Source organism: Corvus hawaiiensis, chromosome 20, assembly GCF_020740725.1.
Source record: "Corvus hawaiiensis isolate bCorHaw1 chromosome 20, bCorHaw1.pri.cur, whole genome shotgun sequence".
In the NCBI taxonomy this organism is placed as follows: Eukaryota; Metazoa; Chordata; class Aves; order Passeriformes; family Corvidae; genus Corvus; species Corvus hawaiiensis.
Window position 1 is genome coordinate 10,096,028 of NC_063232.1, and position 19,181 is coordinate 10,115,208.

Consider the following 19,181-nt stretch of genomic DNA (forward strand, 5'->3'; position numbering starts at 1 on the left):
GGTGTTTGAGATTCAGAGGAGCTGGGATGGGGTAAGGAAGGGTTGGGATGGGGGCACCACTGTTTGGGGTTGGGAGGAGCTGGGATGGAAATGAGGAATCACAGAATCACAGAATTGAATAGGTTGGAAAAAACCTTTGAGATCATCAAGTCCAAGCTATGACCCGACACCTCCTCATCAACCAAACCACGGCACTGAGCACCACGTCCAGGGATGGTGACTCCACCCCCTTCCTGGGCAGCCCATTCCAGTGCCTAAGGAAGGGTTGGAATGGAGACACTGTGGGTTTGGGGCTGGGAGGAGCTGTGATGGGGTAAGGAAGGATTGGGATGGAGGCACCACGTGTTTGGGGTTGTGGCTGAGGAGCCCGTGGGGAGAAGGCTGAGAGGGCCAGGGCCAGGCAGGGGGGTTCTGCCTCATCCTCACCCTCTCTGTTGCCTCCTGGATGTGGCCCAGCCCTCTCTGAGGACAGGGAGTGGGATGAAGCCGAGAGGGACAATGGGCAGGGCCAGCTTTGTCTCTGGGTCTCTGGTTTGCTCTGCTGGACCTCATTTCCCTGTGCAGGAACTTCTCTCAGTCCAATCCCATTTCAGGGAACGGGCTCACTCCAGCTCCAGGCTCTGCCCAACCTCTCCCATCCCAGCCTCCCCCTCCAGGGACCCCAGGGGCCAGGTCAGGCTCTGCAGGACCGTTCCCAAGGGAGTGGATGGTCCAGAAGCCAAGTGCCACTGGAAACCAGGCCTGCTGCTTCCCAGTGACTTTTAAATTCCTCCAGCTCCTCTCCTCCTCCTTTCTCTGCCCCAGGCCCTGAGGGAGCAGAGCTTTCCTTCGTGGCTGTGCAGAGGGCTTGGCTGCAGGTGCCCTGAGCACAGGATGTCACTTGGGCATGGTGGCAGCTCCAGGGTGTCCTGGGGACACTCAGCAGGGATGCTGCCCCTCAGCCCCCCCAGAGCTGTCCTGCTGAGCTCAGACTGGGCCCAGTGTGGTGCTGCAGTGGCTGGACTGGTCAGAGAGCAGTCAGAGCTGGAGGCTCCATCCTGGCATCCCTGATTCCCAGGACGCAGCTGGCTGCCAGTGGAGCAGAGGGTTTGGATGGATTCTGCCTGGGGCAGGCTCTGGCTGTCCCTGTTTGATCAGCAGAGGGGTCAATCCCTAATGCCACATCCTTGTGTTCCATTTCCACACAAATAATTCCCTTGTACAAACCTATGTTTCTCATCCCAGGCTTTAATATTTATTTATTCCCTGAGCACAGAGGGGACAGCACTGGCAGTTGTTTCTTTTGCAAGCAGCTCCTTAATCTTGCCTCTGGCCAAGAGAAAATCCAGTGTTTTATCCCAGAGTGTCACTTGCAAATGGAGGTGGTGTTCTTCCCTTCCCTGCTGTCAACAGGGAAACCATGGATAGGCCACTAATTAAAGCCAGGGGCTTTAATCTGATAATTTACCTGATGTTTTCTACATATTGTGAGTTGGTTGAATTTCAGCCCTGGAGCTCAGAGGCTCCCAGAGTTTTCTGCTGAGATGCTGGGTCCCACCAGTGAGCCCCAGCTGGATCAGGGAAGTGCAGAGAGGCAGCAGGAGTGGGAAATCTCCAAATGGAAAATGGGATTGTTCCCATGAGCCCCCAGCTGGAGTCCTGCACAGTTCTGGTGTCCCCAGTGTGGGGAGGACATGGAGCTGTTGGAGCAAGGCCAGAGGAGGCCATGAAGTTGATAAAGGGACTGGAGCACCTCCCCTATGGAGACGGGCTGGGAAAGCTGGGATTGCTCAGCCTGGGAAAGAGGAGGTTGTGTGGAGCCCTCACAGCCCCTCCCAGGGTCTGGAGAGGCTCCAGGGAAGGCAGAGAGGGACCCTGCCTCAGGAACTGGAGGGACAGGACAAGGGGAATGGGGTCAAACTGATGGAAAGTGGGTTTAACTGGGATATTGAGAAGGAATTGTTCCCTGGGAGGGTGGGCAGGCCCTGGCAGAGGTTATTCCATGGATTCCCCATCCCTGGCAGTGCCCAAGGCCAGGTTGGATGGGGCTGGGAGCAGCCTGGGACAGGGGAAGGCGTCCCTGCCCATGGCAGGGGCTGGAATGGGATGAGCTTTAAGGTCCCTTCCAACCCCACCCATTCCAGGATTCCCTGATTGGAATTGTGTGAGTTGAGTGTGTTAAATTAGGAATGGCAGGGTTGGGAGAGGGACCAAGAACTTTCCTCTGGGCAGGTAAAGGACTGTCCCAATGTCCCAACTGTGGGGCAGTGCCCTGTGGTGTGGAAGGTGAGCAACTCCATGATCCAAGTTTATTAAAAGCAGCAGCAGTTTAACAGGAATTGGACACCCTGGAAGTTCTTCCAGTGTGTTCTCAGCCTCTTGCAGTCAATGGTAAAACCACTAATTACTTTTTTAATATCTCTTTTCTACATATTTTATAACCTGCTCTTTAGTGTAAAATCGGAAGCCAAATCCAATTGTGGGGGAAAATTAATTTCCTCGAATTGAAGGAGCAATCTCCTTGAGACTTTTTAATCATTAGATGATAACTGTGAGCTAAAGAAAGGAAGAGCATTAAAGTAACTTAATAGAGCAGGATAAACGTTTTTCCCTGTATCTCCATCATCTTTATTTAGAGATCCATGAGGAGGATATTTCATAAAAGCTGCTCTTCTTGACCTTCCTTCACTTGTTCTACAGAGGAACCAACCAAAAGAATGGCAAGGAAGGAACACTGTGGAGTTCTGGATACAAACCCAAGAATTCTGCCCGACATCTCTGCTCTTCCTCCCTGCCAACTTCTGCTTTTCCTTTCTCATTGCAGGGAGAATAGCTGTGGGGACAAATAAAAATGCATTTGGCTGAGCTGGGTGATTTTTAAAAACAAGCTCTGTTAATGCTTTTAATTAAGGGGCAGAGGAACAAGAGGCTTTATCAGCTCTTTGTCTGCAGGCCATTATTTCGTTGGGGATGAGCGATCCATTATTGTCAGCGGCCACCTTTTTGAAGGATTTACCACCAAATCAAATGGTGTTTTTATTGAAATTGTTGAGCGCTGCTGGATTCCTCATTTATTTAATGTGGAGGCATTGTTAGAGAGGAGAATGGAGCACTTAATTTGGATTGCTTGAGGGACCAGGAGCAGTGCCTCGGGAGCTTCCCGGTGTCCTGGGCTGGAACAAGATGTGCAGCACAATGGGAAAGAGGAAAACGTGAAGGTGAAGTTGCTAAATCCCAGTTAAGCTGCTTCCAGCAGAATTTTAGGAAGGATTGGTGGCTCTGTGCTTTATAAAGTGAAGTCATGTTGTGAAGTCTCAGGAAGGAATTGTTCCCTGGGAGGGTGGGGAGGGGCTGGGATGGAATTCCCAGAGCAGCTGTGGCTGCCCCTGGATCCCTGGCAGTGCCCAAGGCCAGGCTGGACATTGGGGCTGGGAGCAGCCTGGGACAGTGGGAGGTGTCCCTGCCTCTGGCAGGATGGAATGGGATGGGCTTTAAGGTCCTTCCAACCCAAGCCATTCCATGATTTATAGAAACAATGAGAGAAGCCCTCTCAGGGTACAGCTCCTGTTCATGGCTCCTGAGCTGTTTCCAGCCCAGAAAAGCTCATTTACCTGGTTGAGAGTTCCCAGTGATCCACATTATTGGGTCCAAAATGCAATTTCCTTTGTCTGAAACTTTCACCTGGATTCTTTTTCTGGCTTTTGCCTCTTCTCTGAGTGCCTCTAACAGGTTTTGACTGGAGAAGTCAGAGGTTTCCACACCTATTCCTGGTGGAGGAGATGAACTGGGTTGTTCATACTCTGGAAAAAACCAGAGCAATTTTCCCTTCTCTTAAATTCCAGGAGGTAATCTAGGATAATGGAACTATTAGATTTGGCATCTGTAAGGTGGTTATCATTTCAGAAGGAATTGTTTCTGTTAATGGCAGTTAACTTGCTACAAATAAAGCAAGAGAATTGAAATCTTAAGTACCAGCGTGGCAGCAAACCATGAAACATTATCCTGCTCCGTGGAAGGAAGGCTGAGCCAGCTGTCAGGGAAGAAATCTATTGGAAAAACCCTCTGATGGATTCCAATTGGAGCTAATTTAACGTGGCAGCAGCACCCAGCTCTTCTACTTTCTATTAGAAGAATTAAAATGTCTATAAATAATATTAAAGTGGGCAGACGCTTTCATCCAAGGAGCTCGTGGTTTGCACCAAGGTGAGTTTGGTGGCTCTTGGTGGAGCTGAGCTGTGAAATCCTTGGAATTACTGAGCCCTGGGCTGCCCCGGGGACCCCAGGAACTCCTGTGGCAGATTTGGGCACTGTGTGAGGTGCAGATGGAGCCTGGGCCTTGCTGTCTGTGAGCCAGGGCTGGGTGAATTTGGGGCTGTTCTCCACCTCTGCAGGCCAAACCTGCTTAGTCCAGCCTTGGACAGGACTGGAATGGGCTTTGAGGCAGGATTTGGGGGCTGCTGTGGAAACACAGGATCCTATTGCCCCGTTCCTACCTCTGCAGCTTCCCTCTGGAGAGCAGGCATTCCTGGGTGGTGTGGGATTGCCGAGGGCCATCCCATCCCCCTGCTCAGAGCTCGGAGCTCAGGGTGGGCAGGGAAGTCCTGGAACTCCCCAAAAAAATCAAACTCTGGCAGGACCTCGCTGTAAAATTCATTGGCAGCTCGCTGCTGGACTCAGTGGATCCCTGGGTTTTTCCTTTACAGCATGGATTCAGAGAGCAGCCGGCAAACGGGAGAGTGCTTTTTGTTGGGGAGGATGAAAGTTTGGTAAGAAAGTTTCACAGGTGTGTAGGCTTGGCAGAAAGATCTCTGAATGTAGAAACTGGGGATGAGGTAGAAATGGAAGCAAGTTTTGATATAGAATAAAGGATGTTTTGCTGAAACACTGATCGCTGAGTAACTGAGAAGGCAAAGGTTGGAGATGAGTTGGAAGGAGATTTTTATGATTAGAAAAAAGGTACGTGACTACAAACAAAGACATGTTTTTCACCAAGTAAATAAGTCTCAAGAAGAGCATAAGTAAATAGAAGACATGTCTTTACCAAGAAGAGATATATGGCAGGCAAACAAGAAATGTTGATGTAGCAAGAAGAAGAGAGGTCTGAGAATTTTCCATTGTAAGCTTAAATTATAACTTACTCTTGTGCTTGGATAATAATGACTATAATATGGTGATGGTAGTAGCTATGATAGGCTATAGGCAAATGTAAAGGTATTGTGTGTGGTGCTTATTGGTTGTTATGTGTTAAGATACTCTGCAAAGAAAAGTATCTGATGCTTTGTAATTTGAACAGAAAGCGGCTTCAGGTCTGCCTACAGCTGGAGCTGGCAGCTGTAGGGCTGGCTCTGGATACCCGCTCCCTGAAATGCTGTAACTTCGCCTATGCCATAAACAGCTTTCAAGAGAGCCACCTGAAGTCCAGACATCCTTTGTGAAACTTTCTCCTATAGCTTTTCATGTTTCTGTTTTAGCCCAGGGAACATGCCAGGGGCAAACTGTGCACAGCAAACAAACACAAACCACGGCAGCAGCAGCTGAGTGCCCCCGAGCAGCCCGAGCAGAACCGCTCGGGATTGTTCAGCGCTGGGCTCTGGGCAAAGTGCAGTTTTAGGGAGAGGGTTGGCAGCGCTAAGCGCTCCAGAAACGCCCTGAAATGTGATCTCAGAGTGTGTGAATCACAACTGCATCCTCATCTCAGGGCAGCTGTGGCAGCTGGAGAGCTGGTCCAGGGGTTTGCAAGTAATGAGGGTCATTAGGAACCACAGCCCTCTACAACGTCCTTAAAATTGCACAGTTACGACAGATTCACCCCGGCACTGTGTGTGTCCTCCCTCTGTGGGCTATTCCATGGGTGCTCCCAGCTTCCTCACTCCTGCAGTGTGAGCTGAGAGCTCTGAGCTGGAGCACACGAGGTGCAGGATGGATGTGACACCTTGATCCCAAACCCAGAGCCCTGCTGGTACTGGGGCGGCTGGGAAGCGACCCCACAGATGGTTCTGCAAACAGTTCTTAAAGGATTTGCTGCTGCAAATCTGCAGCGAGCTTGTTGCTGGCAGTGATGGCTCCTTTGTGGTTCCAACTGGAAACCCTCTTTCCTGGAACACCCTAAAAAGTAGATTCCATCCTAAAATCTACTCCATGCTGGACGTCAGAGAAAGGAAAGGGCATTATTGTATTTCCCTTGTTTATGGGCAGAGCTTGTACCCTTGCCCACAGACACCCCAAGGGATTTCCAGCAAAGCCACAACCTGAGTGCTCCTCCAGAATTTAACCCCAGGAAAACCCTTTCTCCATTTTGAAATGAGCTTGGATTTTGGGCAATTCATTGCAACGGTAAAAATTTTGGACAATTTGATTGCAGTGGTAAAATAATGTCTTCAAAGGCACAGAGCTCGCTCACTTCCACAAAGTCTTTGGGATAACCAGTGGTGGGAAGCACCTGAACCCAGCAGCTTTGCAGAAATGAGCCCAGTAAGGGCTGGGAAACGTCCCTGACTGTGCATTCCTGTGGTTTCTCCCGGTGCAGGACCCCGGCCATGATCGGCTGCTCGTTCGTGGTGAACAGGAAATTCTTCGGGGAGATCGGGCTGCTGGACCCCGGCATGGACGTGTACGGAGGGGAGAACATCGAGCTGGGCATCAAGGTTTGTGCCACCTGGGCAGCAAAAATGTCGCCTCACAGTGTTGTAAGGAACCCAAAGCTCTTACTGAGTTGGCCTGAACAGTTACTGGAATCCTTCAGGGGAGCTGGGAGGTGATGGGATTCACAGCATTTTAATTTCACTTCAGGGGAGAAAAATGCCTTGGTTTTAGGGGTGAGTTTAATTTTTTGCCTTGGATTTTAATCTGTCTGACCCGATGCAAAAAGCTGCTGAAATGAAAGGGCATTTCCAGCTTGAACTTGGCTGTGCTGCCACAGTGTTGCTGGAAGTTACAGGGATCTTAAATACCAGGAGAAACACGGTTGGGTGAGCAGCATTTGGGGGTGCTGAGACTACTGTGAGTGTCTCAGGAAGACACAAAGCCTGCAAATCTTTTCCAGGCATTTAGCATCTGCAAATAAAATGTGTTCACAAGCACAGAACCTGCTTTGAACAGCTTTGAGCAGTGAAACTGATGCCATGAAGACTTTTGCCTTTTCTTTTATACCCCCGTTATACCTTTTTACAACTTCTGTATTCCCAGTGCTTTTTGCCTACATTCTTGGACTTGTTTGTCAAGCTAAGAGACTCAACATTTCAGAAGCTTTGTAGTTAGGGATCAGTGTGCCCCAGACCCCAAGGTGCTCTCCAGAACACATTCTGTAAACCAAGATAGAACCATCCAGGGGAAGGTTCCTTGGGGAGGGGGGGCTCACTTGAGCCTCTCATTGGGGAATCTTGGATAGATCTGCTAATTAGTAACACCTATAAGGTTATACCCAATGTTGAGGGGACACACACACTCGGTGGGGTGCATCTTGATGCATATGACCTGGATGTGTGCACCTAAGGATCCTTAAAATAAATACCAAGGTAAAATCCCTTTTCCCCTTCTAACTGTGTATGACTCTTGATTTTAACACCAGGAAAAGGCATCAAAACTCTACGAGCCAGGATTTCAGAGCTGCCTCGGTGCCGCCGCCCCAACACCATCCCTTGATTACTGTGTACAGTATTAGATCTGGCTTAGTGATTCGAGTGTTTACACACACTGAAGTGATTCATCAGCGATGAATTCCGTGTTCAGAGCAACCCAGGATGGCAGAGTCTGTGGAGATTCTCCCAGGCATGGTTTGGAGTGCAACACTCGTGCATTAACGAGCTCACAGGGGGAGGCTGGAGACTTCTAACTGGGGAAATTGCATTGATTATGCTGTTGTAAAAATGAAAAATCATTGTTCAGCTCCGAGATTTACCAGAGCATATTTGCTTTGCTGGCAAGGCAGAGGAACCTTCAGAAATCTGTTGTTGTTGGCTATGAGGAGCAATAACCTCACTTAAACAAGGGAGTGGAAGTTGAAGGCTCTAAATGTGCCACAGAGCTCCTCTCCTTGTGATTCCTGCTCATCCTGCAGTGGGGCTGGAGAGATCCCTCTCCAAACCCAGCTCCTCCTGTGGCTCTCCTGGTTTGTGTGGATTTGGGATTTTTGGTCTCATTGTAGAGCTGCTCTTCTCACAGTAATTCATCTCATTTGCCTGGTTTGGGGGGATTTCACTCAAGATTGGCTTCTTAACTGGAAAAATCAGATGGATGTCAGAGAAAGTGGTGAGCATTTGTCCTTTTTCACGTGCTGGATTTTTTAATAAGGCCAATAAATATCCTTTTGGAAAAAAAAGAATCCTTCTCTTCCCCAATTTGACTTTCCCAAGCTTGAGTTTCTAAGCGATACCTTTTCTCACTCAGGCTGTGGGTTCTGGTCAAGGTTTTTAAATTATGAGTGGTTTTGAGAGCCAAAATACTTAAAAACCTGCCTTGTAAGACCACACGGAGTAGAATTTTAAAGATTCTCGAGCTCCAGAAATCAATCTCTGTGCAAGTGTCTCCTTTAGTGACCAAGATCTCGTGGCACAGTGGTAAAGAAGGACTCTTTATTAATAAAATCCTTTTAAGGATCAGTGAATAGAAAATTATGAAGGCTTTTTGGGGGTGTTTTGCTGTTTTGCCTGAGAAGAGGCTGTCTAGAGTCCGAGAAGTAATTTGGGGGTTCCTTGGTTGTTTCAGTGATTCCTGGATGAATATAAATGCAGGAAGTGTTTCTTTGCTTGTATGATGGAGCAAATTCCATCATCGTTCTGGGAATCCTGGGATGCTTTTTAAATGTTTTGTGGATGTGATTGTCCCTCTCTGCTCTGCACTGGTGCAGCCTCACCTCAAGTCCTGGGAGTGGTTTTGGCACCAAAATATCTAAAAAATCTAAAGCCAGAACAGCCCAAAGAACAAAAATGAAACAATGAATTCATCGAGGCCACAAGAAGGAGGTGGAAAATGTGGAGTGTTTCAGGCAAAAGCAGAAGCTAACCCTGTCACGGGAAATTCAATCAAGGAATCTGAAAACCATAATGAGATAAAGAATTGAGAGGGTTGGGCTGGACTAACCTGGAAGGGCCAAAGCCCTGTAAAGGGTCCTGTTTTATTAATGTGCTTCAGGGTGGGGGAGCCCCCATCCCTGAGGGGTTTAACAGTGGGGATGTGGCACCTGGGGACATGGGCCACTGGTGGCCTTGGCAGTGCTGTGGGGGCACGGTTGAACTCAAAGACCTCAGAGGAATTTTCCAGCCTAAAGAATTCCATGATTCCATACATGGTGTAAAATGAGCTGCACTGTGCCTGTTGTGGGGAAACACCTGGGCCTTGTGTTTCTGTCAGTGCCGAGTTCAGAGAGCAGAATGAGGAAAGTCCTGCAGGAGCCTCTTAAAACCCCCTAAAAACCCTTCAAGGAAGAGCCCTGTCGGTCCCATTCGCAGCGTGGCTCTGGGCTCTCTGCGCTCTGGGATTCCACAGTTCCATCGCTCGAGGCTCCCCTGCCCTCCTGGGGAGGCTGTGGGGTCACTGGGGTCTGTGGGTGCCGGGGGTGCTGCGTCCCCTTCTCCTGGCCCAGCTCCACTCCTGCTCTCTCTGAACGAGCTTTGGGCCAGCTCTTTAGCCCTTTTCTGTTTGAAGGGGTTTCTGCTCTGATTTCATAAACCTGGTGCCCAATTCTCATGGCTTGACAGTGCTGCTGCTGCTGCTGTGGGTCCCCAGCAGCTCCAGGTGGGAATTCTGGCACAGAGACTTCACTCCCCATTCCTGCTCCTTCCATTGAAAAGTTGTTGTTTCTTCCAGAGCTGTTTGTGGTTTTCAGTGTGTGATTAAGGGGGGAGGCAGCCTGTGCCCTGTGCCTCGCCTGTGCTCTGCAGGGAGCAGCCGTGGCTCTCCATGGTTACTCACAGACATTCCCTGAAGATGCTCCATGCAATTGTGTGTATCTGCTGGACTAAAGATGCCAAAGTCTGTGCCGTGGCTGCTGCCACGATTTCAAGCTCTGGGATGGGCTGCAAGGTTCTTTTCAGAGCATTTCGTGCTGGTGTCATGCATTGCTAATTAAAGTTATTTGAGTTGTCTTTTCGAGATTAATTTAATCAATAGGGATATTATTACTACTTTGATGGTATCATTTGTACAAATTGTCACTTGAAGAAAGCAATTAACTGAGAATGCTTATTAGCTGATCCATCCCACACCTTATTTGTGCAGCAGGAATCGATTATTGGATTCATTAAGTCAAGCACAATTCAGGGATCCCTTTGAGGTTTATGACTGACTTGAGCTGCTTTTACTGCTGCTGTTAAATGGGCTGAGGGTCAGGGTGGATCTTTAGAAGTATTTCCAGAAGAAAAGTGTGGCATCTCCTCTTTATATCCCAGACTTTTCCCCCAGAATTTGTCCTCTAGATCCAACAGGGCAGATCTCTGGTGCTGCCAAGCCAGGGGATTTATGTGCATGGAGCAGATGCAGTGGCATTCCCAGGCATGGGAATCATGGAATAATGGAATGGTTGGGTTGGAAGGGATCTCCATCTCATCCCACCCCAGCCATGGCAGGGACACCTCCCACTGTCCCAGGATGCTCCCAGCCCCAATGTCCAGCCTGGCCTTGGGCACTGCCAGGGATCCAGGGGCAGCCCCAGCTGCTCTGGGCACCCTGTGCCAGGGCCTGCCCACCCTCCCAGGGAACAATTCCTTCCCAAGATCCCATCCATCCCTGCCCTCTGGCACTGGGAAGCCATTCCCTGGGTCCTGTCCCTCCAGCCCTTTCCAAAGTGTCTCTCCAGCTTTCCTGTGGCTCCTTCAGGTCCTGGAAGGCCACAGTCAGGTCACCTCGAAGCTTCTCCTCTTCAGGCTGAACAATCCCAGCTCTCCCAGCCTTTCCTGAGTGCTCCATGTGCAGCTTTGGAAATAAAGGGGTACAACAAGTTGTTGTTAGAGGTGATTTCAGCAATCAGAGCCTCCTCCTGCAGCTCTTCAGGCAAAAGTGACCCCCTGCCCTGGCAGGGACATCGATCCTCCCAGGGGTACCCCGGCTCTGTCCTCTCAATTTCAGAAACCCTCAAAAGAGATGTAGTGGCATTTAAATGGGACAAACCTCCTGCCTGTTTAGTTGGTATCAGTATGATTGTTCATTGTTGAAATATTGAGAGCAAAAGAACAAAAGCAAAGCTGTCAAAAAGTGTGTTTGAATTCTACACGGGAGCCTGACTCTCTCCGCATCCAGAGAATCAAATCCTTCTCTTCCTGCTTGCATTCTCCATAAAACTCTGCAGTCTCTTCCTGGGAAGAAACCAAGTGAGGGTGTTCAGGGCAAGCAGCTCTTCCAGCATCTGGGGGGCCTGAGGTGAGGGCTGGGCAGCCCATGGGAGCTGAGGGTTCCCGTGGGTGGGAGCAGAGGGAGGACGGCAGAGCTGCCGGCTGGGAGGAAGAGGCTTTGGTTTTATTTGGGTTTTTTTCTCCTCTGTTTTTATAAAAGTAAATGCACTGCAAGCGCAGACTGGCCTTGCCAGCCTGACTGGGAACTCAGGCTCCATGAGGCTTTGCATGGAATTGCCATGGAGAGTGGTGGGTGGGAGTGTAATGGGGGCACTGTTCCATTGTTGGATGGAGGTTGGGCTGGGTTTGGGCTTGCAAGGAACTTATATCTAAAAAATAGGGAGTGCCTGTCACCAAAATGGAAGAAACATCCCTGCTTAGGGTGGAATTTATTTTTATAACGGAGGCACTTTCTGCCTCTGCCACATGTCCGTGGAAATGGGGTTTGTGGGATTTTGATCATCCTCCAACGTCTCCCTCTCAGTGCTTCTGATTAATGAATTCAAGTCTGGGTGCAGGCAGAGGGAGCTGACACAGGCTGCACCCAGAATCCCTGTCCATCAGTGCCTGGTGTGAATTCCAGCATTCCCAGGGACTGTCACCTCTCCTGGCATGCTGGGGGATGCGGGATGTGGAGCGTGGTGGGATCCAGGATGATGCATTGTTTGGAAAAGCCTGTAATTTATTCATGAGGCTTTATTAGGCTTTCAGGGTTCACAGGAGGCAGGGATGAATCCAGTTCCTCGTGGGCTTTTTGCCCACCTCACTTTGAGGAGCCTGAATTAGTCATGGAATTGCGGGTGCTGCAGGGAAGGGCTTTTCTGGGACGTGTGGGAACAAATCCGCTCCGGTTTCCGAGGGATGGGCTTGGGGCAGCACAAGGGGAGTTTGCTGCAGGTGCCTCCCCAGCTCTGCTCTGTGGTTGACTGCAGGAGGTGTGGGCACCCCTGGCTGCAGGGAGGGAGGGAGGGAACGTGCCCTGGGCCAGCTGAAGGCTTTGGGGTAGAATTCCCGGGGATTTTGTTCTCTGGGGCCCGTGTACTGTTCAAACATCCATTCTTTGGACATCCCTGAGGAGCTGTGGTCTTCCCAAAACTGGCCAGGTGGAGATGAGGCAGAGCCAGTGGAGGGGATGTTCAAGTGGGGCTGTGGGCAGGAGGGGAATCCCAGAATCCAGACTGGTTTGGGCTGGAAGGAACCTCAAAGCCCATCCAGTGCCACCCCTGCCATGGGCAGGGACACCTCCCACTGTCCCAGGCTGCTCCCAGCCCCAATGTCCAACCTGGCCTTGGACACTGCCAGGGATCCAGGGGCAGCCACAGCTGCTCTGGGCACCCTGTGCCAGGGCCTGCCCACCCTCCCAGGGAACAATTCCTTCCCAAGATCCCATCCAGCCCTGCCCTCTGGCAGTGGGAAGCCATTCCCTGGGTCCTGTCCCTCCATGCCTTGTCCCCAGTCCCTCTCCAGCTCTCCTGGAGCCCCTTCAGGCCCTGCAAGGGGCTCTGAGCTCTCCCTGGAGCCTTCTCCTCTCCAGGTGAGCACCCCCAGCTCTCCCAGCCTGACTCCAGAGCAGAGGTGCCCCTTGGGCTTCCCCTGGACTTCCTTCCTGTGCTGGGACCCCTGAGCTGGACTCCCTCCAGCAGGGAATGAAACCCTGTGCTCACCTATCAGCGAAAGAAATGCTGGAGTTGGAGCAAGATGTGGGAAAAGCAACAGGGGAACCACTAAACCTGGAGAAGTTTTATTTATCAGCCGTGGGAGTCGCAGCTGGCCCGGCCTGATCTGTGGGATGAAGCTGTGTGGGAATGGATCAGCTCTCCCTCCTCCATCTCCAGGCACAAGGGGCATGGAGCAGCTACCCCAGACCTGCTGATGCCTTGCTGGGACCTTGCAGATTCCTGCAGATCAGCAAACATAAAAACAAACCCATCAAAAGAGGTTGAAACAATCAAACAAAAAACCCCACAACCCAAACTTGCCCACGATATAAACTCAAGACCGGTATTGTGTAAGTGTTTTATCTGTCAGACACCAAAATCCACTTAGAAATTGGGGCTTAAGGATGTTTCCAAATAAAAATCAAGTTAATTTGGAGGAAAATCAGAGTCAGGGTAGGACTGACCTTGGAAAAGCTCCTAGAAACACTGATACACCAGGAATACACAACCTCCATCTGTTTATTTGTACCTGGACCCCTGTTAGAGGAGATTTTGCTCTTCAGACTGATTGTGGCATGGTTGGAAGAAATATTTCCACCCCTGAACAATATCCAATCACTGCCTGCATTTATTTTAAGAGCAGGAATCAGCACAAGTGTGAGTTCAGCCCCGAGGTTTGGCATCTGAGCTGTCAGCTCAGGATTTACGGTGGGTGCTTGAGGGTGCTTGAGCTGAAGCTCTGCTCTCATTTTCTAAACTGGTAAAATGCTTTTCATCCCAGCCTTCTCCATGGAGATGGAGCCGTGTTTGGATTGTTTCTGAGCAGGAGGAGCTGGGGGTTGTGGCTGTCCCTCCTTGGGAAGGGGATGGCAGGAGGCTCCCGGCTCGCTCCCTTCTGATAGCAAAGGATTTGTCACCCCTGTTATCTGCTGGCAGATGGGATGGGGGGGGAGGGAGAAGGGACTGATATTTTCACCCCAGCTGATTCTCCTGTTGTCCCTGACAAGTTGATTTTTATGCTGGGAAGACACTGATCATCTTTGCTGGGAAATGTGACGGCTCTGCCCGTGCAATAACCGTGTGAGAGTCACTGGTGGGTGAAGAAATCCATTTCAGGACTCAGCCATGCCTCGTTGTCACTTGAAACTCTGGCAGGTGTCAGCTTTTTATGGATTTTCATGGGATTGGTGCCTCTGGCAGGCAGTGGTTGGGATTTGTCAGGGGTTGGTTTAACACTGAGCCATGGTCAGAGCCTACCCAGGGGCCTGGGTGGTGAAATCCAGATGTGCAGAGCAGGCACAGCATCGCTGTGGCTGTTGGGCTGTGGGGAGCAGGACGAGGGGCGGGCAGGTTCCTGGGTTGGCAGAGTTTGGTTTGTTTGTGCCCTCTGCCAGGGGTTTCAGAAAATGGCACCCAAACCCTGAGGGAGCTCCCGCCGTGCTCAGCTTTGCTCGGACTCTGCTCCTCCTGCTCAGCAGAACTCATCCAGGTTGCTCTTCCCACTGAACTTTGGGGAGGTTTGAATTTCCCCTGCTGTAGGGTTTGGCTCTCACTGACTCTCCACTGAGGTTGCTCCTCCAGCAGGTGCTGCCACCCCTGCCCACACCCAGGCTGGGGACACCAAAGACACCTCCAGTGCCCCCAGGACAGTTCATTTTTGGTTTTCCATCCCACGCTGTGTTTCTTGGGCATGACTTCCATCCCTTTTACTTCTCCTGGGCTTCCAGCTCTCCATCCTCTGTGGGGAAGGAGGTGGCAAAGGAGGTGCTGAGTCTGCAGTTTCCCCCTTTCACTGAGTGCCACGTCCTTGGACACCTCCAGGGATGGGGACTCCAAACCTCCCTGGGCAGTTCCAGTGCCTGGCAGCCTCTTCCAGGAAGAAATTCCTGCTGATGTCCAAGCTGACCCTCCCCTGGTGCAGCTTGAGGCCATGTCCTTTGTTCCCTGGGAGCCGAGGCTGGGATGCTCAGGAATCCCTCCGTCTCATCCCCAGGGATCCCTCAGTGCTGCCCCTTCCAGGACCTGTCCCCAGCCGCTCCGTGCTGGTGTGGGGAGGACTCAGGGACTTCCCTGCAGCAGGAGCTGGCACGGGGGGTGCCAGCAGGGAAATAAATCATTTCAATTCCATCCTGCCCAGCATCCTGCAAGGCACACTGCTTCCCTTCTTTATCGGCCCCCTGGCCCTTCCTGTCCCATTGCCTGGGCCACGGCCCCATTTCCAGCCCTGAGATCTCATTACTGCAGGGATGATGCATGAGCTGGAGCAGCCCTGGCTCCCCGAGTGCCTGGAGGCTGCGATTGGGTCAGGAATTGCTGAGCTGCAGCAAAGTTAGGCCCTCTGGAAGGTGTTTTATAGCTGCTCTCCCTGGAGGACAACTGTCCTCCAAAGCATTCCTGGGTGCCTGGAACAAGCACTGAAATCTGCCCTCACTCCTCCCCATGCAAGGTGAGCAACAGCACATTCCCTCTGTGCATGTGCTGCGGTGTCTGGGATAGAAATTACCCCAGAAATCAGAAAAACCAGGCTTGTCTCTCCCTAAAATCCAACTCCCAGCAAAACTGACCTTTGTCTTCTGACAAAAAGCCACTCTTGGGAAATGCCGAGGAAAATGTGACGTGGAGCTACCCACCAAGAAATGAGGCTCGTAATGAACTGAGGGGAGGCGTGAGGCGTTTTTTCATCCCATTACATTCCTAAAGCCTTTGGAAAGCTCCCTGCCTGGCATGACTGCAGAGCAAAGGGAATTTTTTGTCTTTTTGTCTGTCCTTTCTTACAAGCAGACTCACTTGTGATGCACCTGCTGGGGCTGTGGGACACACAGGTCTCTTCCCACTTCTGCCAGAGCCACAAAGTTGGTTTTAACCCTCTTCTGGTGTCTGATGACTCAGGCAGGGCAGGAGCAGCCCTGGCTCATTGAGTGCTGGCTTTTTCCAGGGATGAGAGTCTCTCTTGACTCCAGATTTCTCCTAAGCTTGAGGATTATCCCTGGTAAGATGTAATCAATGCTGTTCCACTCCTGTGATTTTCAACCCAGAAGCTTGGAGTTAAAAATTTCCAGGCAGCTTTTGGTGTGTTTGGGGTCTCTGTGAGGCTTTGCTGTCGTCCTCTCTCAAGGACTTTGAGGTCAAACCTGTTCATTTTTACAAACAACCCCCTGTTTTCCACGGGCCCTCGCTGCAGTCGAGGCTCTCAGAGCTGGCTAAGCTGCGTTTCCTTCTCCTCGGAACTGCCCCTGGCCAGGGAATGCAGCTGGAAGGCTGCTGGGATGGCAGGGAACAGACTGACAGCATTTCCCTGCCCACATCCATCCCAGCCCTGCGGAGCCAGCGGGGAATGACGGTGACACAACAGTCAGACAGTGACCAGACACTGCCCCGGCCCTGGAGCGAGGCAGCTGCGCTCCAGAGTCAGGGAGGCCTTTCTGCCTCCTCCACCATCCCCTGCGGCTGCAGCACCCAGCAGCTCCTCCTGCATCCCCCTTGGACACCCAAATCCCTGGGTCTGGGGTGCTTTAGAGCCCTGTGTTTGCTGTCAGCCCAGGGCCAGGCTGGATGGATCATGCCACTCCCAGCCCCCAGCGCTCCCCAAACCCAGCCCAGGGTTTGTGTTCCAGTCCCTGCTCCTGCCCTGTGCCCGAGGTGTGGCTGGGCATGCTCCCGCTGCTGGCACCAGCTCCACGTGCCTGGAGTGCAGAGCAGGAGTTTGGCTGCACGATCCTGCCTGGCTCCAAGGCTTCAGGAAAGGCTCTGGAAGATCCCTGTTGGATCATGCCACGTCCAGCCTGTGGCTCCCTCTGATCCAGACAAATCCTTGAGCTCGCTGGGCCTGGTTTGCCATGTCCAGGTGGATTTTGTGTGCCTGAAGCTTGGTTGGGGTAGGAATTGCAGCACCTCCTGTGTGTAGGGAAGGCGTTGGCATCCTTGGGCTCTGCCAGGATCCATGGCAGTGCTCAGGAGCAGCAGCTGCTTGGTCCTCTCAGATTCACTGGCTCCCTTCTCCCACAGTTTTCCCAGACCTGAGGGACTGCTTCAGTGCAACAAGGAGGAGAAAATTCCCAGCCAAATTTAGCGGGAACTCATCCCTTATCTCCTCCAGCCATCCTGGAAAATCCCCCCTTCCCTTCCATGAGCAGCAGGAGCCCAGCCCTGAGTGCGTGTCCATCGATGTGACACCACTGAGCCTTGCCCTGAGCACCCCTGAGATAACAGTGGGAACAACTGGACAGGATTGGCATTTCCCTGTGCATGTATCCTTGTCTGGAGTGTCCTCGTGATCCCCACGGAGCTCTGTGGGAATCCTTCCGAGCAGCATTCCCAGGCGGAGCTCCCTGGGAAAGGAACTCCCTCACAGTGGTGAACTTCCTGTGCTCTGAGGTGATTCCTTCCTCACAGCCAGACTGCTGGCTCAGGGCTGATCTGATGGCTCTGATGCACCTCTGCCTAAGGCCTGAGAGGTGTTTAACCTCTTTGATCCCTCTCCTGACTCCAGGGTTTCCTCAGCAGTCCCTCAGCTGGGAAGATGCTGCCGCTTGACCTCTTCGGCTGCCTCCTCCTGCTGGAGCTCACCCCCCAGCCCTATCCTGCCTCAAATTCCATAAGGACTCAGTGGTTCACTCAAACTTCCTTGGCTTTGCCTAAAAACTCGACCACTGAGGCACTGGATGCCATGGAACTGAAGGATCTATTGGGGCTTTTCTGCACTGGGGTTGGAGCAGTGTTTCCTATCTCTGCCTGAGCTGGGTGGAAGCTGCTGGTGCAGGAAGCAGATCAGAAAATGAAATTGAATTCCACCTCTGACTGCCCAGGCTGGGATCCAGCAGAGCACTTAACTCTGGGCACCTGGGCAGCCCTTTCCATTTTGGGGCACTATTTCACCTGCTTAAGTGAAGTTCTGGATCGAGGCCTCTGGACTGAACCTGAGCCATAAGGGTTAATATTCCCAGAATTAAATTCTCCCTGGAAGAAGGTGGTGTTGCTCATCCCCGTCCCTCCAACGAGTGCTTCCGTTTTATGAGCTAATTAACTCATCTGGCTTTAAAATACAAGTACATCCTTCTTGGCTTTTGTCATGTGTCACCACCTTCCAGGGAGTTATGATGTCTTATTTACACAGGAAATACAGAAGGAGGGAAGTGAACCTGTTCAGTGCTGAAATTTATACCCAAAGCCATTATTTCATATTCATCTACAGACACAAAATACGTGTTAATTAACCAAAGTGCTGCTAGTGGGCATATGCAAATGAAGTGGCATCAATCAGGCCACGATCACCTTTTTTTTTTTTGAGTTTTTCCTTTATCAAGAAATACAGCTTTGTGCTGACTGCAGCTCCTTAATACCAGATCTGTGCCTTGAAGCTCAGCCTGCAAAGAGCCTCAGAATCTCCCAGCACTGCAGAACCCACTGCAAATGATGCAGCTGATAATGAAGAATTCCTGTGTAATCCCAGGGAGGAGAGAACTGTCTGGGCCTGCCTCAGGCACAAAGAACCCCCGTTTGTTTTTGTAGGAGGTGTTTCATTCTGTCAAAGCAGCAGAGTTAAATTGAGAGAGACAGTTAGGCATAAATTCACATTTGGACTAAATATATCTAACATCAGATGGAAGATGGGAGTTCTGAGTCTGCAGCTCTGCTTTTCCAAGGCACATGGTGACAGCAGGACCCACAGGATCTGCCCTGGAGGTGTGACAAGTGCTCAGAGGGGGATCCTGGGTGGTCTGTCCCTTCCCTGCTCCCTGGCTGCCACTGCCAGAGCCACTGGGGATGCTCCTGGCGCCTCAGCTTTGAAATTCCTCAGCTCTTTGCCCAGCACTCTGCACACCCCTGTCCTGCACAGCTGCCAGGCCAGGGCAGGGGGTCCTGCCTGCAGGAGGAGCTTTGGCAGTGGGCAGGCCTGGGGCTGACCTGTCTGCAGCAGCTGCTGCATCTGGTTGTACCTCTGGCATCATTCCAGCGCTGATGGTGCTGAGGGCAGAGCAGGGTTCTCAGAATCGCTTGGTGGGATGCATTTTGTTTCCTTCCCAAAGGAAATATTGGATATTACTGATGAGCCAGGACGGGGGGAAGGGGCTGGATGGAGCCTTGTAGAAGAGCTGGCAAATTGTGAATGGCAAAGAAACTTCTTGCTCTCTGGTCTTTTCCATCCCGAGATGTTGTCCCCCCACCAAAGGGACACAACTGTTGATTTTCACCTTTCAGGTGGCCCAGGAAGGTTCCCAGT

At 51.4% G+C, this 19,181-nt stretch overlaps 1 protein-coding gene across 1 annotated transcript in view; it reads left to right on the forward strand.

Annotated features, from left to right (window-relative positions):
• The window catches only part of GALNT17 (polypeptide N-acetylgalactosaminyltransferase 17), a 214,246-nt gene that overhangs the window by 134,842 nt on the left and 60,223 nt on the right, over positions 1-19,181 (forward strand). The window contains exon 6 of the mRNA XM_048324406.1: positions 6,506-6,623. Coding sequence (XP_048180363.1) covers positions 6,506-6,623 — 118 coding nt within the window. The remainder of the gene's footprint in view (positions 1-6,505; positions 6,624-19,181) is intronic.